Source organism: Rhinatrema bivittatum, chromosome 8 (assembly GCF_901001135.1).
Source record: "Rhinatrema bivittatum chromosome 8, aRhiBiv1.1, whole genome shotgun sequence".
Taxonomy (NCBI): Eukaryota; Metazoa; Chordata; class Amphibia; order Gymnophiona; family Rhinatrematidae; genus Rhinatrema; species Rhinatrema bivittatum.
The window spans coordinates 162,841,405-162,864,199 of record NC_042622.1 but is presented as its reverse complement, the minus strand read 5'-3'; the positions used below and the strand labels follow the sequence as shown (position 1 = coordinate 162,864,199).

At 45.8% G+C, this 22,795-nt stretch overlaps 1 protein-coding gene across 3 annotated transcripts in view; it reads right to left on the bottom strand.

The window, feature by feature from the left end:
- Positions 1–22,795, bottom strand: part of DPH1 (diphthamide biosynthesis 1) — a 191,269-nt gene that overhangs the window by 43,467 nt on the left and 125,007 nt on the right. For all 3 annotated transcript variants that reach the window (XR_003858153.1, XR_003858152.1, XM_029612021.1), the window contains exon 8: positions 1,486–1,642. Coding sequence is in view for 1 of the 3 variants with exons in the window: in XM_029612021.1 (XP_029467881.1) it covers positions 1,486–1,642 (157 nt within the window). In the remaining 2 variants the exon portion in view is untranslated. The remainder of the gene's footprint in view (positions 1–1,485; positions 1,643–22,795) is intronic.

The window sequence follows — 22,795 nt, the reverse complement described above, 5'->3', positions numbered from 1 at the left end:
TGGGAGAGGAGTCCCTGTCTCTCGTGAGCAGCGTTTAACTAGAGGATGGGAGAGGAATCCCTGTCCCTCGTGAGCAGCGTTTAACTAGAGGATGGGAGAGGAGTCCCTGTCCCTCGTGAGCAGCGTTTAACTAGAGGATGGGAGAGGAGTCCCTGTCCCCCATGAGCTGTGTTTAAAGAGAGGATGGGAGAGGAATCCCTATCGTCCATGAGCTGATTTTCTTGTGTTGTCTGCTGAATAAACATTAAGTGTCCTCCTGTCTCATCTCTCACGTAAGAGAGCAGGCCAAGCAGCTCTTGATCAATGAGCGTAAGCCACATCATTAAAAAGTCACTCTAGAGAAGGGCTAATGGAATTAAAAACTGAATCATTTTCTTGGAAGGTTTTCTCCCTGTGTTGTGTCTTTGCGCAGTGGAGATGAGTAGGCGACCTCGGCAGTGATTAATTTTATAGAGAACGTCTGGCAGGTCTAATGAATGGCCGGGGAAGAACTGACCCTCAGGGCAAGCATTCCTGCAGCAGGATGTGAAAAACACATTACAAAAATATCTGTTATTTTATTACAGAAACGTCGTCTGTGGCATTAGAAGAATAATTGGCTATTTTTTTAATTTCAGAAATGGCCTCGGATAAGTTTCCTAGACAGTGCATTTCCTTAATTAGTTGAGTCTCAGCTCTCCTCTATTCTTTGTTAATCCTGGAGCTGCTCAAGGTCAAACTAGAGAAAACATTTTCACTACTGTAGTCTCTGTATGTGCCAACAGGAGGTGCTGTGGAGCAATGATGCATGTGAACTGTGTGCATGCGCAGGTACACAAATGTGAGTGGAAAGCTGGGAAGGGCACTATCAGGCTGACTACTCACACCCAGAAGTACTGTGACAGCACCTTACACACTTCTGCAGTAGCCAAGAACCAAGCATGAAAGAAAGGTCTGTCAGTCCTCTGAAGGCAGAAAGAATAAAGGTCTCCCCTCCCTGGGCAGAGAGGCTTCAGAGGGCCACCACTGGCCACTAAGATGTCTCCCTAGAATTTTTATTTTTGTTAAATGTGAGATTTAATCCTCCCCTTCTGTCCAGTGCCCAAACAGTTTCAGACCTCCAGTGAGGTTGGGGGGGGGGGGCAGGATATTAGGCACCTTTGATATCGTGACTCTCAATCTTAGCCCAAAGGCCAGTAAGGGAGCTTACTCAGCTTGTGGCTCAGACCTTACCTTTGATGCCAGCACTCTCTTATGACACAGACTAAAGGGTAATAATTATGTAATGAACAAAACTATCTTTATTAAACAATGCCATAAGGATGCCATTGGTATGGCAAGAGCTTCTACTTTCCTCCAACATGCTATCAAAATGCAGACACTGCCATTGGGGACTGGTGTTTCACTTCCTGTAAAGTTGTGACAGAAACCAAAAGGAAAAGATAAAACATAGGCACGCTCGTATTCTGCAATGGGCCCCCTCAGAGTTGAAGTGCTGAGGCTTACCTGCAGAATTTTGGGTGAGCCTTGCCGCCCCAGGGTCCCCAAGATGAGACCCCAAGTCTGGGCTCTTGCTGCTGTGAGGATGGCAGCTCTCCGTGTGTGCATCATAGCCTCGTGATCATAGGATTCCTTGGAGAATGTTTTGCTGTATGGGTCATACCTGAAACAAGAAAGAGATCCTCAGCTTCTCCAAGAAACCCTCAGTCGATTCATGAGACTCTCAGTCTCACCAAAAGAAGCTCAGTCCCTCGAAGAGACTCTCATCGTCCCCAGCACCTCCAAGAGTCCCTCAGCCCCTCCAAGAGACCTTCAACCTCTCCAAGAGTCCCTCAGCTTCCCCAACAGACCTTCAGTCCTTCAAGATTCCCTCAGATTCTCAAGAGACCCTCAGCATCCCCAAGACACCCTCGTCTTCCCTAAGAGATACTCAGCCTCCACAAGAGATACTCAGCCTCTACAAGAGATATTCAGCCTCTACAAGAGATATTCAGCCTCTACAAGAGAAATTCAGCCTCTACAAGAGACCTTCAGTTCTTCAAGAGTTCCTTAGAATCCCCAAAAGTCCCTCAGCCTTTTCAAGAGTTCCTCAGCTTCTCCAGGAGACCCTCAGCCCTTCAAGAGTCCCTCAGCTTCCCCAAGAGATGCTCAGCCTTTTCAAGAGTCCCTTGGCTTCCCCAAGAGACCTTCAGCTCTTCAAGAGTCCATCAGCCTCTCAGCTCTTCAAGAGTCCCTTAGATTCTCCAAGAGATCCTCAGCCTCCCCAAGAGTCCCTCAGCCTTTTCAAGAGCCCCTCAGCCGCCCCAAAATTCCCTCAGCCCTTCAAAAGTCCCTCAGCCCTTCAAAAGTCCCTCAGCTTCCCCAAGAGATCCTCAGCCTTTTCTAGAGTCCCTCAGCCTCCCCAAGAGATCATTAGCCTTTCAATAATCCTTCAGCTTCCCTAAGAGACCCTCAGCCCCTCCTCTCAGCTTCCCAAGAGACCCTCAGCCCGTCAAAAGTCCCTCATGATCTCCAAGAGATCCTCAGTTCCTCCCTTAACCCCTCCAAGAGATCTTCTGCACTTTCATTTTTACACTCGCAGTATGTGTTATACTAAAATGTAATTGCTGAAAGATTCATGTGTTGATTTCTAGTAAATATAGAATTAAGGGAGCAATATTCAAAAGGCTTTATGTGGTAAATACATATTTACTTGTGTAAAAATGGGGCTTGAACGTTGCCCCTCTTCAATGTAGGTATGTGCCTGTTTCCGACATTAGAAAGTGGGTGGGGGGGGGGGGAGAGGAATCTCTTCTCATTTCTTATCAGACTCATCTGAAATCTAGGCCCCCAGGTTGATACAGCTTAGAGGGAGATGCTGTGGCACCCAGTGATGGAGTTAAGGTTTTGCGACCCCTAGGCACTATTTATTTATTTTAAAAACTTATAAAGCGCAAATTACAAGTCGATTTTCTTGTTTCCTTTTGTTTATATTTACATGGTATGTTGTGCTTTGTTTACCCAGCTTGTGATATTAGCGTAAAGGGATGTGGTCCTTTGGAGGACCATGTTATCTATGCTGGAGGTATGTTATTTATGTTGATTTCTTTCAATAAAAATTGTAATGCAAAAAAGGAGAAGCGGCTGAATAGGCCACATTTGCCATTTAGAAGGATAACCTTTGAGTTATCAGTATAAATGGCTTTTGAATATGGACACATATACGCGGTGAACATAAAAACCTACAATATAAAACATGAAATAAACATAACACAAAACCTAAAATCTGCAGCAAGCATCAAAAAACATTTTCCCAGCAGTTTTTGCGCCTAAGTCAAAGAATCAGAGTAAGCTATAACTGCTTTCAAGACATTTGTATATCTGCGATTCCTCTCAGCTGGCGAGATTATTGGTTTCTACATAACGAATCCTTGTCAGAGATGGCAAATCCAACACCATCTCATCCTGGGACCTTAACAACCGATTTGATTTATACGGTTTTAATAATTGGTTTAGATAATCTGGGTTCCCTTCCTTATTTGCCCTAAAAATTAATGTTAGCACTGTAAATTTAATCCTTAATCCACTGTTAGTGCTGCCCTTTCCCCATAAGACTGGAGCAGAGCACAAGGTCTAAGGTGCAGCCCAGTTTCCTGTGGCAGTAAAAATGAGGAAATTCTGAAGCAGACTGGCAAACATTGCCATCATTTATTTTATATTATAAAAAATAGGGAGGTCCATATTCAAAAGCCATTTACACCGATAGCTCAAATGTTATCCTTCTAAATGGCAAATGTGGCCTATTCAGCCACTTCTTCTTTTTTGCATTAACATTTTTATTGCAAGAAATCAACATTTATTTATTTATTTATTTCATGTGTTTTGTATACCGTCATTCAGTTTCACCATCAGAACAGTTTACAGAATCGCGAGACAAGGTTAGATAAACATCATCGCAGCAACTTATGCATATGGGCTGTGGTTTTGAGATATCAGTGTTAGTTAATTATATAAAATTGTTATTACTTATACAGATTATTATATATATATATATATATATATATATATATATACACACACACACACAGGCACAGCAAAGATTATTACATACAAACTGTTGTTACATATAGTAATGGGGCTAGTTAGTGAAGGAGAAAAGAATGTGGATCTGTAACAGCAGGGGTTTAACAGTTCTAAGTTTAACATAAATAACATACCACCAGCATAGATAACATGATCCTCCAAAGCCCTTTATTTATTTGGTGCTTTTTTATACCGGCATTCATGATACAATCATATCATGTCGGTTTACAGGGAAGCGGGGTACAGTAACCTTAAACATTAACATAGCGATGAGAAGCAGAAGTTACAATAAAACAGGGGTGATGGAACTGGGGGGAGAAGACGACAAAGCATAAAGTAACTCAAAGACAAGAAGAACAATTATTTGCAGTGTGCTGAATGTTCAGTAATGATAGCTATGGTGAATCAGTGAACTTAGGGAAAGGCTTGTTTAAATAACCAAGTCTTAAGCCTTTTTCTAAATAAATTCTCCCATTCCTCCTCCCCATCCCACCCCACCCATGAGTCCTTCCCATCCCTTTACGCTAATATCACAAGCTGGGTAAACAAAGCACAACATACCATGTAAATATAAACAAAAGGAAACAAGAAAATCACATCGTAGAACCTGACTGAAAGTGTCAATATGAAGAAGATTAGCACATAAATTATGCCCTTCCTCTCATAGGTATCATAAAACAGAAAACCTAGTAGGCTACAGCCTTCCACCTAACATATGGGGCCCATATCTTCTCAAAATTAGAAACTGAACTCTTGTCAAGTTGTCAATAGACATCAAATAAGGATGGAGCCTCTGATATCCTCCACTTTAAAGCAATCTCACCCCTTGCCGCGAGGAATATTTGATGTACTAATGATCCATAAAGTTACCCGCAGAGATGGGAAAGTTAAGTAAAACATTTTTCGCACAAGGTGTCAACTGTTATACTGTTAATTTCACCACAAAAGCATAAACTTTTTGCCAAAATTTTGTTATAATTGGGCAACTCAACCAAATGTGATAGAAAGATCCTGCCTCTCCCCATAATCTCCAGCATCTATCACCAACATTAGGATACATTCGGTGTCATTTCTCTGGAGTCAAATACCATCAAAACAATAATTTATAACAATTTTCCAAGATACCCACCGAGATAGAACTCTTTGCTGAGCGAAGAAAAATCAAATCCCAATCTTCCACAGTAATAGGGACCACAGTCCTTTCCCAAGCCACTATGTGAGCTGGTTTCTTCTCTAATTCTTTATTTAATAAGCTATATATTTTGGAGATTTTGCCTTTTAGTTTATCGGCCATATAACAATAACCCTCGAAGAGGGTTCTTCCCTTTAAAAGGTCCTGACTACCAAAGAATGTAAAAAATGTCTCAATTGTGCATGCCTAAGAAAATTTCTATCATCTAAGGTGTATTTTAGCCTTAACACCTCCCTTGACAACATACGGTTGCCCTCGCATTTATTTATTTTATTTATTTAAAAACTTTTCTATACCGTCGCTAAGTTATATACCATCGCAATGGTTTACAAATAGGCACATAGACTAAGGTAAGTAAATGTAGGATATCGTACATTCTAACAGGTGCCAATAAAGTTCGGTTACAATTTCATAAATAAAATACGTCTATCAACTCAACTCTTGAAATGAGAGATATTTAAACCTGAAGTAAAATCAAAGTTATGACGTACAGAGGCACTGTAAAAATAATTTCTTTAACCAATTAGTGGCCCTCTCCAATGTGACCAAATTCACAAAGTATTAAGGGAGCTGTAAGGCATCACCCTAATAGGACACCATGTCCTTTTAGGTTGCCAGAACACCCTTGATACCGGCATCTCCCCCACCAAATTCTGCTCTATGATTGCCCACTGTTTCTGTTCCCCTTGTCTATACAAATCAACCACTGCTCTTAATTGGGCCAACACATAATAACAGACTAGGTTACAGGCCCCCAAACCAGCACTAAGCTTTTGCAGAAATAGTATTATTTTAGCCACCCTAGGAGGCCTACGCTTCCAAATGAAAGAATAAATAGGTTTCTGCTATAACCTCAGTACTTTAGTTGAGAGAGGAATTGGAGGGAAAAATGGAGGCACCACTAGTGGCTCATTTTTTGGAACATCAACACAGTTTCACGGACCTGACATGGACCATCCTAGAATACATTCCAAAACACTGGCGCGGAGGGGCAGGGTGAAGCAGCTTCGCCAACATGAACAGCGCTGGATTTTTCAATTATGTACCGTTTCTACCGCCTCCAGACCAAATCACGGGCATGCGTATAAAAGTGAGACTAGATAGATGGTGTAGTAGGAGGTATCTCCAATATCGCGGGGATGTAATGATAACGCCCGCGGACGAGTAAGTCTATCTCTGGAAAGTGAGTATCAAAAAATAGAAACTCCATAAAAGTGGTTGTGATAATGTTCTTGTTGTTGTAGAATAAATATGAAATAAAATCGAAAAACAATCCATTGAAACCCGGAGTACCAGAATACAAACCTGATATCAGAGAGGTCCCTGAGGCAGCTGGGACGCGAAACGTGATCACGTTGGACCGAGTTCTGATTTCTCCTCAAGAGGAATACTCAAACTCATACTGAATAGAGCTGAACTGAGCTCCGCCATTTAAGGGAAGTACCTAACATTGGCGAATAGCAAATGCTTTAAAATTACTGGGGTAGATCTTTAAAAAATACACGATCGTGTACTTTTGTTCGCACACTAGGCGCGAACAAAAGTACGCTGGATTTTATAGCCGCGCGTATCTTATAAAATCCGGGGTCGGTGTGCGCAAGGGGGTGCACATTTGTGCAACCTGTGCGCGCCGAGCCCAGCGGCGCTGCCTGTTCCCTCCAAGGCTGCTCCGATTTCAGAGCGGCCTCGGAGGGAACTTTCCTTCGTCCTCCCCCCACCTTCCCCTCCCTAACCCACCCCCCCGGCCCTATCTAAAACCCCCCCCCCCACCTTTGTCGGCAAAGTTACGCCTGCTGAAACACCGCGGCACGCCCCCTCCTGCCCCTTTTCGAAAGCCCCGGGACTTACGTGCGTCCCGGGACTTTACGCGCGCCGGCGGCCTAAGCAAAATAGGTGCGCCGGCGCGCAAGGGCCCTGTGCGCGTAAATCCGGAAGGATTTACGTGCGCAGGGCTTTTAAAATCCGCCCCACTGTGCGTTATGATATAACACCGAGTTTTAATATAATTTAAAAAAGAAAAAAATATTTTTGAGTGTTGGATATACACGACCAATGATTAAAAATGGCCCTTTAGCAGTTTAATAATGGAGCAGTAATGCCCAATAATACTGCAGGGCGTTATGAAGGTCGTCTATGAAATACATAAGAAATTCATGAATGTTGGGATTCTAATATAGTTCTTATAGTTAATTTAAAGGCAACTCTGTATTGACGTTCTCTAGAGGCATACCATAATATATCGATGATCTTCTGAACATTATTGGCAGCCATGTGCTAAGGTATAAAACCTGCTTGGTCCATATGAATAAGACCACTTATTATCTTGTTGTTATGTTTTGTAGGGTTTGGGTGGACCCTTGGACACTGTGGCAGCTGACCACGCCCACGGGGAAAGTCCAGTGAGGGGCCACAGGTCAGACTCAGCTCTGGACACACAAACGCAGATTATATCTTTTATTAGACAGTTTATGAAGCCACCAGAGGTGGCGGTAATGAGTAGAAGATGGGGCCTGGCTGGGCTAGTATTCCCCAGGGCGCTGGAACAGCGGCTTCTCCGGTAGCAGTGCTGTAGGAAGAAGAACTGAGAAAATGAGTACACTGAGATATTCACAGAGTCCCCAGTATGGAGAAGCCCCGAGATAGGGAGAGCTGGCCCTCGAGGAGCGAGTACCAGATCCCTGGGCATAGAGACTCGTTGGCAAGTACTCACGCAGCAGTTCTCCATGGAAGATGGCACTGGTGCTGGAACGGAGGCAGGCCTTTGAGGGGCGAGTACCTGGTTCCAGGGAAACAGCTCTGAGGAGTAGATGGTAGTTGTACTCACAGATGGTGTCTGTAGCGAATTCTTCCAAGTAGAAGAGGAGATGGACACAGGCAGCAAGTCAGGGAACATGGGCCCTCGAGGAGCGAGAATCGGTTCCTGATAGTGACCTGAAAGAAGCAGAGAGGCCCCCGAGGAGTGGGTACCTCATTAACAGCAAAGAGTCCAAATAGAAGTTGGAGGCAGAGTAGCTGGGTACAGAGAGTGAATCCCATCCGTAGGAATTCCCCTTGCTAACTCAATGGCTAGCAATAAACAACAGGCTTAAATATCCGGGCATCTTGACGTCATCACAGGAGGATGCCCCTGAGGTTCGCGCCATAGAGGAAATAAGAATGAGGGCCGCGCAGTGCGCGCGCCCTAAGGTACCGAGGAGCATGGCGGGAGGCAGCGCCCAAGCCGGTCCAGGGATGCCGGAGAGAATGGCGGGCAGACGCCGCGGCAGCCAGACGTCCACAGGGAGCAGGAGGAGTTGCAGAAAAAGAAAAGTAGGCGGAGTGAAGCCATCGGGCCGCGACGGTTGCAACACTCGTTCAGTCTATTTGTAAGAACTTTGGCCATTATTTTAAGATTTATGTTTAAGAGGGAAATCGGTCTGTACGAACCGCAAAGTGATGGATCTCTTTCTGGCTTTACAACCATAGTAATCCTTGCTAAATAGGAACCTCCAAAAAGGAAGTCCCATTCCGAAGAGCATTGAACATCTTTGTAAAGGGGACAACTATAAAGGGTACACAAGTTTTATAGAACTTAGGAGAGAAGCCGTCTAGGCCTGGGGATTTGTTAACTTTTAAATCACTGATTACCTATAAAACTTCCACAGTTTGTATCTCGCCATTTAACAAAAGCTGTTGCTCTGCAGTCAGTCTGGGCAAGTCTACACCCTGTAGGTAGTCCTCAATCTCAGACTCATATATGTTAGGGTCTCTGCTGTATAAATCTCGGTTCTTAGAAGATTAAAACCACTACTTGAGATGAATGACTTTTGCTCTGTACTACAGGCCTTAATTTTTTCCTCCTTGGATTATTGCAATTCCTTACTTTTGGGTCTCCCATGAACCACCTTACGTTCACTACAAGTACTTCAGAACTCCGCGGCCAGAGTTCTGACAAACTGCAGAAAACTTGACCATATTAGGCCCATTCTGATAAATTTGCACTGGCTCCCAATCACACAAAGAATATATTATAAAACTTGCTGTTTGCTCCATAAAGCAATTTACGGCCAGAAAAAAGACTGGCTGAATTTTACTATTCGATTACATACCCCTCACAGAACTTTCAGATCTGCGAATAAAGGACTACTCCAGATTCCATCCGTAAATACTGCCCATCTTACATTAGTACATGAAAGAATTATCTCCATTGCAGGACCCACGCTCTGGAACACCTTGCCAGCCGAACTAAGACTCGAAAATGAGCTTAAAAAGTTTAAAAAAAGCTTTGAAGACCTGGCTTTTCGAACAAGCTTACTCAGCCTACCTAGGACAAGACTAATAATAATACCATATTAAGATCTAAAGCTTGTCTTTATGCCTATTCTGTTTTTTTAAAAAACTGCCTCCCTTCCTTTTTAATATAAGAATTTTATTGTATTTATAATTTTTAATGTATACCTCGTGTTCTATGTGACCTTTCTGTTAACCGTTATAATGTATTTTTATGAATGACGGTATACAAAATGTTTTAAATAAAATAAATAAATAAACAGAATTGAGAAAATCTTTGCCTAATTTCTGAGATTGTAGTTAGTAACTGACCTGCTGAATCTTTTAGTTTTACAATTTGATTCTGGCACGCCCTAGATTTTAACCTTCGGGCAAGTAATTTCCCAGCCTTGTCTTCCCATTTAAAATAAGACTGTTTAGTCAAATTCAGTTCATGCCCGATAAGATCCGCATCCAGAGCACGTAATTCCTCCTTATGTGCTAGAATCTGTTGATAGGTAGATTTCGAAAGGTAAACCTTGTAAGACTGTTCAAGGGCAGAGATTTTAGAGATTAAAAAAGATCTCAATTTGCATTTTTCTATTTTCTTATAGGAGGCCTGTGAAAGCAAGCGTTCCCGCAGGACAGCCTTCAGATACTCACATATAACTATAGGAGACATGCCATTTACATTGTTAATTTGAAGATATTCTTGGATTGTGACTTTTATTTGATGCAAAATGATTAATTGGACAATAAAGAATCATTGAGCCTCCAGAAACATCATCCTGTGCCCAAGTTAGTAATATATCTAGCCAAACAGGGGCAAGATCGGACTAGGTTATGACACCAATGTCCATCTCAATCACCTGATTTGACAATGACCTGTCCACCCATAGATGATTTATCCGGGAGTAAAGGTTGTTCGGTTTAGAGAAGAAGGTATAATTCTTATGTTTGGGGTGACAGTTCCTCCATATATCTACCATATTCCAAATATTCATTAACTGCTTGAGTTTAAGTTTATGGGTTCTTGGGGTTTGGCCTCTTCCAAAGGAATTATCTAAGTTTGGGAATACTGTCATGTTACAATCACCTCCAATAAGCAATTTACCATCTACCCATTTATCCAGGATAGTAGCCAAATTCACAAAGAATGGGCCTTGTTCTAAATTGGGTGCATACACATTAAACAAGATAATAGATTCACCCCCTACTTCAATCTGGACGAGGATGAACTGACCTATGGGGTCGCCATAGCACTTCTTGAATTGACATATAAACTGCGAGGAAAATAGAATGCCTACACCCTCATATTTATGTCTGTTAGAGTCTGCAGCAAAAATTCAGTGCGGATATGCAGGGGAAGTCATAAGATACTCATGCCTCTTCAAGTGTGTCTCTTGAACAAAAGCTATGGAAACCTTCTGATCTACTAGGTCTGCACATAATAATTTCTGCTTCCTATGGCTCTTTAAGCCTTTTACATTCAAGGAAAATATTTTAAATTGAGCCATTAAGTGATCGTGCTGTAAAGTATACTGATAAAAAATATTGGGTTCCAGATGGAGTGTTTTTCAAGATGGCGGCGTGAACGGTTGTGCTGGCACTGCTCTCGCTGGAATTACTACAATAACTGGTTTTCTAGACTGGTTGTTCTTCTTTTTTTTCAAAATGCCGCATAAGCGAAAAGGGAAGGTACGGGTTGACCTAGCTGAGCCTGTCCCTATACCTGAGCAGAGATTGATCTCCCAGTATACCGTGCCGACACAAACAATGCCGGGGTTAAGCCCTATTGACTGAGTAAGTAGAGGAGATTTACTGCTGCCCGGGGATGTAACACTCTCATCGCCGGACCCCAGACCACCTCCAATAGCTTCTTCACCGGGAACCTCTGGGGGTGCAGAGGCGGGGGGCGGTATCACCGTTGCCGGATGCCTTGGATCGGCTGGGATCCTCGAGGTCAACCCGGAAGTGTTCACTGCTGTGGAAACCTCTGTGTCTCAAGACCCTGGGAGGGAAGGTGCTTTTGGTGGCCCGGTAGTACTCGCAGAGGAGGAAAGAGCAGACAGAGGAGACCATGGATCATCAAATTTGTAGTTTGAAGATTTGCCCAAACCCGAGGTGGTTACAATGGACTCCCTTTGGGAGATTATGGCAGGTATGTCGAAACTGCTACGGGAACAAACGCTCCGGGTGGGCAGTTTGGAAAGGAAAATGGACTCAGTAATAAAAGAGAAGAGAATGGTCTAGAGCTGCGACAGCAGACACAATCTTTGGAAGTAATTAAAACTGATGTTAAAAATTTACAAGAGTCCACTGCGGGACTTGCTCATGAAAATTCCATCACATCACGAAGGCTGGAAGCAGTCGAAAATTATCTGAGACATTTAAATATAAGAATTCTGAATTTTCCAAAGGTTATGGGAGAATTACCTTTGATTACATTAAGAAGATATTTTAAAGAGGTTTTAACACTCCCAGAAGAAAAAATTCCACCATTTAAGAAGTTAAGCTTTCTGATTCAGAGAGCAACAAGTGTTCAAAAGAGGGGAGATATTAAACCAGATTTCCTAAACTTGACCCAATATCTTGAAAATTCAGATTTGGAGATAGTAGACAGAGCTGTATTGTTTGTATCCTGCTTTTCTGAACAAGATTTTGCCTTCATTATGAAGGCATATTTCAAGAATATGAATGCTCTGTTTCACGGTCAAACTATTTGAATGTATCCGGACCTTGCAAGACCCACTCAACTAAGACATAAAGAGTTTCTTATGTTAAAATCTGAAGTAATTACAATAGGGGCAAAATTTCAACTTCGCTACCCATGCCGTTGTATTATAAAGATTTCAAATAATACTTTTGTTTTCTTTGTTCCAGAACACCTAAAGCAATTCCTAGTTAGCAGAAGGCAGAACAATGCCATAGGTTAATATTTGGGGGGGGGGGAAGTATAATTGTGTCGGAGCTACCATCTTTAGTATTTTCCTAGTTTTCCGTAATGGATATGTTGGTAAGCTTCTCAAAGGATAGAAAATACACTCCACAGATTTTCCTTTTGAGGTTTAAGAGTAACGTTAAGGGAACATCTTAGAATGTATCCCCTTTTTTATGTTATTTTTGTTGATTAAATGTTACTTAAAAATGTAATACTTGTTACTACTAAAACCATGCTTTATACAAAGTGTATTCTTTGTTTAATTATTGTAAACACTTATAAACAATAAATAAAAAAAAAAAAAGAAAGAAAAAATATTGGGTTCCAACTACCACCAACAATAATCCCAGAATAAGGGTTAGTCGGAGAGAAATCTGAGCGCACTCTCAGCCTAGTTATCACACTCACCATGCATAACCTTCCTTAGCATTAAAAAAAAAAAAAAAAAAGAATGCCTCCAGAGCCCCCCACCCCAACCCTATCCTTCCCACCCCCCTGTATCTTAAATTTAAATACTGTTGTGACCCGGATTGCAGCAGCTATGATGCTTTTCATAACTGCCTAGCAACGCAAAGACAGAAGCACTGGGCCTGGATCACGGAAGGACGCTGCCACATCAATACTTTAATTCAAGATACAGGGGGGAGAGGGCACTGGAGGCATTCATATTTTTTAAATAAATTGGGTCCCTGGAGAGGGAGGGGATGAGGCAGTGACCCCGGCCCTGTAATATTTTTACAAATTAACTTGTGGCCAATTTGAGAAGGGGGTGGCATGGTTGAGCCTTTGGAGCTCTTGGGGAAGGGAGGAGGGAGTCTTGTTAGGGTGTGTAGGCCCCCAATCTCCCCTCCCCCTTTGGATTGTTATTTAACCAGCTGTATTCTTTTGTGTGTAAAGTTATTATCTCTACCATGCTCCAGGCCTGCTGCTCCCCCTTGCATCCCCTCTCTAATCTCCCAATCTGGTATACACATTGATACCAATCTCTTCCCTCTCACACACACAAACACTCCCCCCCCTTCCCCTAGCCTGTTCCCTTCTCTCTCTCTTACACACACACACACACACACACATGCCCTCCAGCTGATTGTCTCTCCCCCCCCCCTCCTTACTCCCCACTCAGCTCTTTTGAACCTCCCCTAAATGAAGCTTTACCCTGTCTATCCCAGGCTCCCTCCCTCCCATTCTATTGCTGAATGATAGAAGGGGAGAAGTTGGAACAAGCAGCAGAGCAGTTCTTTTCTCTCTGCTATGTCTGCTCCAAGCTCACTGCCCCCCCTCCCCCCCTCCTGTTCCCTACATATGACTTGGAGGGGAGGGAGAGTCTAGATCAGAACACAGAGTTATTCCCTGCTGAGTGAGACTTAGCACAAGTGAAAAGCAGCAAATCTTCAGCCAGCCTGCTGCCCCCAGAGTTTTGCCTTCCTAGGCACAGGCCTACTGGCAAATCCAGGCCTGGTGACACCAGTGAACACATTCGCATAAGAATTAACATTAATGTTCATATAAAATGCATTTTTTAATTTTACATTTTCAAGTTTCAAATGTTTCTTTAAAACGTGACAGTTTTTCTACCATTTGTTGATCTGAATTTCTTTTGCTTCATTATTTTTCTTCTCTTTTTAAAACCAGTTTCTCCCGCTTAGCGGTTTTCATGTCCTCCTCGCTCTCATTCTAAAGGCACCAGCCCACAAGCATTGCAGCACAACATACTCCAAAAGCCACACAGTTTGTCAGTCGTTCTCCCCCACTATCCTCTTACCTTTCAGAAGCCCAGAGATAGCAGCAGCTGTTCTTACCTACCAGTGCAATGTTTTGAGAGTGAAGGCAGCAGTGCTGGAGGAGGCTGCCAGCTGGAGCTCTGCACATGGGTGGCCTAAAGGTGATTTGGTGCTCACAGGAGAGAGGCCTGAGCTACAACAGAGCCCTGCTAAGCACTGCCTGCCCCTCCTCAGGGAAAGAAGGTTGGTCAGCCGCAGCCAAGGGACTGTTTGAATTCTTTTACACACTAAGGGGCTGATGCAATAAAGTGTGCTCAGTCTGGCGCAATTTTTGGATGCGCTAGACTAGCATCCAATGCAATAAGGAGATTAGCACATCCAAAACGTGCACCCAAATTAATGCGTAGCCAATAAGAACATAAGACTTGCAATACTGGATCACAGCAAAGGTCCATCAAGCCCAGTATCCTGTTTCCGACAGTGGCAAAACCAGGTCACAAGTACATGGCAGATCCCAAGGAGTAGATAAATTAAATGCTGCTTATCCTACGAATAAGCAGTGGGTATCTGCAACTCTCCCTTAATAATTGTTAATAGACTTTTCCACCAGGAACTTGTCCAAATCTTTTTTAAACACAGCTACACTATTAGCTTTCATCACATCCTCTGGCAATGAATTCCAGAGCTTAATTATGCATCGAGTAAAAAAATATTTCCTCTTATTAGTTTTAATTATTTAGTAACTTCATTGTGTGTACCCTGATCTTTGTACTTTTTGAAAGAGTAAATAACTGATTAATATTTACTCATTCCAGTCCACTCATTATTTTAAAGACCTCTATCATCTCTCCTCTCAGCCGTCTCTTCTCCAGGCTGAAGAGTCCAAACCTCTTTAGCCTTTCCTCATCGGGGAATCATTCCATCTCCTTTATCATTTTGGTTGCCCTTCTCCGTACCTTTTCTAATTCTGCTATATCTTTCTTGCGATGTAGTGACCAGAACTGCACACAATACTCAAGATGAGGTCACATCATGGAGCAATACAGAGGCATTATGATATTCTCTGTTTTATTCTCCATTCCTTTCCTAATAATCCCTAGCATTCATATTTGCTTTCTTGGCTGCTGCCGCACACTTAGCAGAAAATTTCAACGTATTTTCAATGATGACATCTAGATCCTTTTCCTGAGTGGTAACTCCTAATGTGAAACCTTGCATTATGAAACTATAATTTGGGTTACTCTTCCCTAAATGCATCACTTTGCATTTGTCCACATTACATTTCATTTGCCATTTACATGCCCAGACTCCCAGTTTTGTAATGTCCTCTTGTAATTTCTCACAATCTTCTTGCGATTTAAACTTTGAATAATTTTGTGTCATTTATAACAAACACACAAACTTTAAGATTTTTTTCCTATCTTTTGGCTAGCTTTTTATAACAAATGCACAAACATAAGCTTTTTCCTACCTTTTGGCTAGCTTTTTATAACAAATACACAAACGGCAAGCCTTACCGACCTTTTGGCTAGCTTTTTATGACAAACACAACTTGAAGCCTTTATCTACCTTTGGCTTGGTTTTTTTTTAACAAACACACCCACACCCACTAAAGAATATACCCCAATAGTTTACATCTCCTCAAAACTTTTTAAGTTCTAAAATTTCCCGAAGCAATACTTACTGATACTTTTCAGCTCCACTGAGCACTGAGAGGAGAGGCTCATCTTGCTGGTGACTGAAAAGGATCGGTAAGTATTGTTGCACATGGCTGTCTATCACAGGCTCTGGGGTCTCACTCATCTTCCCTATACATGGCTGCTTCTCATAGGATCTGGAGTCTCTCTCTTCTTTGCTGCACAAGGCTGTCTCTCCATGAAGTTAGCAAGCACTACATTTAAAACAAATCCGAGAAAATTCTTTTTCACTCAACACACAATTAAGCTCTGGAATTTGTTGCCAGAGAATGTGGTTATGAAAGCTAGTGTAGCTGGGTTTAAAAAAGGTTTGGATAAGTTCCTGGAAAAGTCCATAAACTGCTATTAATAGGAAATAGCTACTGCTTGTTGCTAGCAGTAGCATGGGATCCATTTAATGTTTGGATACTTGCCAGGTATTGTGATTTGAATTGGCCATTGTTGGAAACAGGATACTGGGCTTGAGGAACCTATTCTCTGACCCAATATGGCATATCTTGTCTTCTTATGTTCTCACAGGATCTGGGGTCTTTATCTTCTTCCTGCATATGGTTGTCTCTCAACAGATCTGAAGTCTCTTCTTTCTTCCCTACACACAGCTGTCTCTCACATGATCTAGGGTCTCTCTCTTCTTCTGTTCACATGGCTGCGTCTAACATCTTTGGGGTCTCTCTCTTCTTCTCGTTATATACCTGTCTCTCACAGGCTTTGGGAGCTCTCTCTTCTTCTCTGCACATGGCTGTCTCTCACAGAATCTGGGGTCTCTCTTCTTTCCTGCACATGGCTGTTTCTCTTTTCTTCTCTGCACATGGCTGTTTCTCTCTTCTTCTCTGCACATGGCTATCTTTCACAGGATCTGGGAGTCTCTCTCTTCTTCCCTGCACATGGCTGTCTCTTAAGGGAATTAGGGTTCTCTATCTTTTTCCCTGCATACACCTGTCTCTCACTTCTTCCCGAGACATGGTTGTCTCTCACAAGATCTTCCCTGCACATGGCTGTCTCTCAGACTCTAGGGTCTTTCTTCTTCTCTGCACACGGCTGTCTCTCACAGAATCTGGGGTCTCTCTCTTCTTCCCTGCACATGGCTGTCTCTCACAGAATCTGGGGTCTCACTCTTCTTCCTTACACATGGCTGTCTCTCACAGAATCTGGGGTCTCTCTCTTCTTCCCTGCACATGGCTGTCTCTCACAGAATCTGGGGTCTCTCTCTTCTTCCCTGCACATGGCTGTCTCTCACAGGCTCTAGGGTTTTTCTTCTTCTCTGCACACGGCTGTCTCTCACAGAATCTGGGGTCTCTCTCTTCTTCCCTGCACATGGCTGTCTCTCACAGAATCTGGGGTCTCTCTCTTCTTCCCTACACACGGCTGTCTCTCACAGAATCTGGGGTCTCTCTCTTCTTCCCTACACACGGCTGTCTCTCACAGAATCTGGGATCTTTCTTTTCTTCCCTGCACATGGCTGTCTCTCACAGGCTCTGGGGTCTCTCTTCTTCCCTGAACACGGCTGTCTCTTACAGGCTCCGGGGTCTCTCTCTTCTTCCGTGCACATGGTTGTCTCTTGCAGACTCTTGGGCCTCTCTATTCTTCCCTGCATATGGTTGTCTCTCACAGGCTCTCAGGTCATTCACTTCTTCCCTGCACATGGCTGACTCTCAGATGATCTGGGGTCTCTCTCTTCTTCCCTGCATACGGCTGTCTCTCACAGGCTCTAGGGTCTCTCTTCTTCCCTGCATATGACTACCTTTCACAGGCTCTGGAGTCTCTCTTTTCTTCCCTGCACACGGCTGTTTCTCAAGCCTCTGGGGTCTCTCTTCTTCCCTGCACATGGCAGTCTCTCACAAGCTCCAGGGTCTCTCTCTTTTTCCCTGCACATGGCTGTCTCTCACAGGCTCTGGGGTTTCTCTCTTCTGGCCCTTCATTAATGAGTTGGGAGTTAATGGGATCTATAGCCCCTTAAAATACAATTTTTCTTGGCTTTTACAACTATCTGAGTTATTTTTCTGGGAATTCCAGTCTTGGGTTTCTGTATGTTATTTATGGAGAAATCTTTGATTTGTGGTTTGATTTGATCAAAAGTGAATTTTAATCAAGCTGCAGCTGGGTCTGGGTCTCCCTCCTTGCTAGAGAAAGATGAGCCGGTATCTGGACAGTGCTTGGCCTGTTCTTCTCCAGACTTCATCTGCGCTCACAGCTTCCTTCCCCATTATGGTTATTGCTTCTGCCTTCAAAGCATTTTAACGCAGGCACTAGAAACACTTTCACAGAGCGGCACTTGTCAGAATGTTTCTTTGCTGTTACAGTAAATGGCTTCCTCATCTCTCATCAGCTAGGCTACTACTATCCTCCGTTTGGCTGCATCCCTCTGGAGCGCCCTTCATTCAGCCTCACCTTCCTCTGCAGCAGGCCGGTGGAGGAGCGGGGGCAGGAGTGAATGAGAGCAGATGGAAAGGGAGAGAGTGCTTGGCGAAACCCACAGCAGCCATGGAAGGTTGCAGGTACATGGCAGCAGGCTACACACATTGCTGCAAGTGCCCCAGTGTGGGAGAATCTCCCCGTCCCAAGCCATTCCGCTTGCTGTGCAAACGGTTTCCACGGCTGACAGTGAGGCAGAAGGTAAAGTCCTTGACTTATTCACACAACAGTGCAACCTGTGTGACCCCCAACCCCCAATCACATAATCTCTGCCTCAGCACAGGCGGCAGCAGCAGTGCAAGCTTCTCTCACACACAGACCCAAACATGTGCTGCCTCACCATGGAACAGGCACTGCAAAAGGCAGCAACAGCGCAAGCTCCACACAGCATATAACAGGGGCAGCATAGGCAGCAGAAAAGCAAGCGTCTCTTTCTCATACAAAAGAGACACACAAGCTCCACAGGCAGCAGCTGCACAAGCTTCTCTCACACACACACACACTGCCCCACAGGCAATGGCAATGCAAGCTTCTCTCACACATACATGCAATGACTCACAGGCAGCAGCAGCACAAGCTTCTCTCTCTCTCTCTCTCATATACACACACACACACACTGCCCCACTGGCAGCAGCAGCATAAGCTTCTTTCTCTCTCTCACTCACACACACACACGGCCCCACTGCCAGCAGCAGCATTAGCATCTCTCTCACACATACACACACACTGCCCCACAGGCAGCAGCAGCGCAAGCTTCTCTCACACACACATTGTCTTACAGGCAGCAGCAGCACAAGTTTCTCTCTCACACACACACACTTGCCTACCACATAACAGGAGCAGCACTGGAGCTGGCACATCCATTAGCCAAATTAAGTAGTCACCAGTCCCTGGCAAATCCCATCCAGACAGCAGCCAAAGAGAGGAAGAGGAGGCCGCCAGCAGCAAACAATGAGGAAGAGGCACAATGGGCAGAGCCCATTCTGCCAGCAACTGAAGAATGCAGGAAGAGGGCTGACATTAGGAGGGGAACGGGAAAGAAAGGGAAATGAATGCTGCATTAAGTGTGGCGGGACAGAGAAAGAGAGAGAGTGCACTGGGGTGGGGGATAGTGCGAGAGTGTGTATGCTTAGTGGGTGGGAGCGGAGAGAGAAAATGTCTGCAGAGGCAAGAATGTGCTGAGTGGGTGGAGAGAGAGAGGTGCCGAGTAGCTGAGAGAGGGTACTGGGAGGATGAAGGTGGGGAGACGAGAGAGAGGTTGCTGGCTCTGTGGAGAGAGGGAAAAAGACTGGGGTGATGCTGGTATGCTGTGCATGGTCTGGAGGCAAGAGAGGAGAATACTGTGGAGGGGGTAGGAAGAGATGCTGGGCAGGAGGTGAGAGAGGGGATGCTGGGCACTATGGGCAGGGGGGCAAAGAAAGAGGGTTATTGGGTAGAGGGTGAAGGAAGGAAGGAAGGAAGGAATCAAGATGGGAGGGGTGCTGTGCCATATCCAAGGCCACCAAAGAAGAGAGTACAGTACTAGTAGATAAGCCTTGGGAAGGGAGAAGGCAATGCAAGACCAAAGTTTGCCTAGGGCACCTTAATCTTTGCACCAGCCCTACATAGCACAGGTAGTAACAAAGCAAGCTTCTCCCTCCCCATCCCACATAGAGCCCCAAGTATAGGCTTCCCTCAAAAACACAGCCCCACCACACACAGGCAGCACCAACTGCAAACTTCCCTCACACACACACACTGCCCCACCACAGCCCAGGCGGCACCAACTGTAAACTTCCCTCACACACACACACACACTGCCCCGCCACAGCCCAGGCAGCACCAACTGCAAACCTCCCTCACACACACACACACACTGCCCGACAAATGCCCAGGCAGCATCAAGTGCAAACTTCCCTCACACACACACACACACACTGCCCCACCACAGCCCAGGCAGCACCAACTGCCAACTTCCCTCACACACACACACACACTGCTCGACCACAGCCCAGGCAGCACCAACTGCAAACTTCCCTCACACACACACACACTGCTCGACCACAGCCCAGGCAGCACCAACTGCAAACTTCCCTCACACACACACACTGCCCGACCAATGCCCAGGCAGCATCAAGTGCAAACTTCCCTCACACACACACACACACAGCCCCACCACAGCCCAGGCAGCACCGAGTGCAAAATTCCCTCACACACACAGCCCCACCTCAGCCCAGGCGGCACCAACTGTAAATTTCCCTCACACACACTGCCCCACCTCAGCCCAGGCAGCACCAACTGCCAACTTCCCTCACACACACACACACACACACTGCTCGACCACAGCCCAGGCAGCACCAACTGCAAACTTCCCTCACACACACACACACACTGCCCCACCTCAGCCCAGGCGGCACCAACTGTAAATTTCCCTCACACACACACACACTGCCCGACCACAGCCCAGGCAGCACCAACTGCATACTTCCCTCACACACACATTGCCCGACCAATGCCCAGGCAGCATCAAGTGCAAACATCCCTCACACACACACACATACACTGCCCCACCACAGCCCAGGCAGCACCGAGTGCAAACTTCCCTCACACATACACATTGCCCCACCTCAGCCCAGGCGGCACCAACTGTAAATTTCCCTCACACACACACACACTGCCCGACCAATGCCCAGGCAGCATCAACTGCATACTTCCCTCACACACACACACACTGCCCGACCAATGCCCAGGCAGCATCAACTGCAAACTTCCCTCACACACACATTGCCCGACCAATGCCCAGGCAGCATCAAGTGCAAACATCCCTCACACACACACACATACACTGCCCCACCACAGCCCAGGCAGCACCGAGTGCAAACTTCCCTCACACATACACATTGCCCCACCACAGCCCAGGCAGCACCAACTGCAAGCTTCCCTCACACACACATTGCCCCACCACAGCACAGGCAGCACCAAGTGCAAACATCCCTCACACACACACACACTGCCCCACCACAGCACAGGCGGCACCAAGTGCAAACATCCCTCACACACACACACACTGCCCGACCACAGCCCAGGCAGCACCAACTGCAAACTTCCCTCACACACACACACACTGCCCGACCAATGCCCAGGCAGCATCAAGTGCAAACTTCCCTCACACACACACAGTACCCCACCACAGCCCAGGCAGCATCAAGTGCAAACTTCCCTTACACACACACACACACTGCCCCACCACAGCCCAGGTAGCACGGAGTGCAAACTTCCCTCATACACACACATACGATGTCCCACCACAAGCCCAGGCAGCACCAACTGCAAACTTCCCTCACACACACACACAGGCAGCACCCACTGCAAACTTCCCTCACACACCCACACACACACACTGCTCGACCACAGCCCAGGCGGCACCAACTGCAAACTTCCCTCACACACACACACTGCCCGACCACAGCCCAGGCAGCACCAACTGCAAACTTCCCTCACACACACACAGTGCCCCCCCACAGCCCAGGCAGCATCAAGTGCAAACTTCCCTCAAACACACACATATACTGCCCCACCACAGCCCAGGCAGCATCAAGTGCAAATTGCCCTCACACACACACACACTGCCCCACCACAGCCCAGGCAGCACCGAGTGCAAACGTCCCTCACACACACACACACATACACTGCCCCACCACAGCCCAGGCAGCACCAACTGCAAACTTCCCTTACACACACACACACACTGCCCCACCACAGCCCAGGCAGCACTGAGTGCAAACTTCCCTCACACACACACATACACTGCCCCACCACTGCCCAGGCAGCACCAACTACAAGCTTCCCTCACACACACACATACACTGCCCCACCACTGCCCAGGCAGCACCAACTGCAAACTTCCCTCACACATACACACTGCCCCACCACAGCCCAGGCAGCACCAACTGCAAACTTCCCTCACACATACACATTGCCCCACCACAGCCCAGGCAGCACCAACTGCAAACTTCCCTCACACACACACACATTGCCCCACCAGAGCACAGGCGGCACCAACTGCAAGCTTCCCTCACACACACTGCCCCACCACAGCCCAGGCAGCATCAAGTGCAAACTTCCTTCACACGCACACACTGCCCCACCACAGCCCAGGCAGCATCAAGTGCAAACTTCCTTCACACGCACACACTGCCCCACCACAGCCCAGGTAGCACCAACTGCAAACTTCCCTCACACACACACACATTGCCCCACCACAGCACAGGCGGCACCAACTGCAAGCTTCCCTCACACACACACACACTGCCCCACCACAGCCCAGGTGGCACCAACTGCAAGCTTCCCTCACACACACACACACTGCCCCACCACAGCCCAGGTGGCATCAAGTGCAAACTTCCCTCACACACACACACACTGCCCCACCACAGCACAGGTGGCACCAACTGCAAGCTTCCCTCACACACACACACAAACACTGCCCCACCACAGCCCAGGCGGCACCAACTGCAAGCTTCCCTCACACACACACACACTGCCCCACCACAGCCCAGGCGGC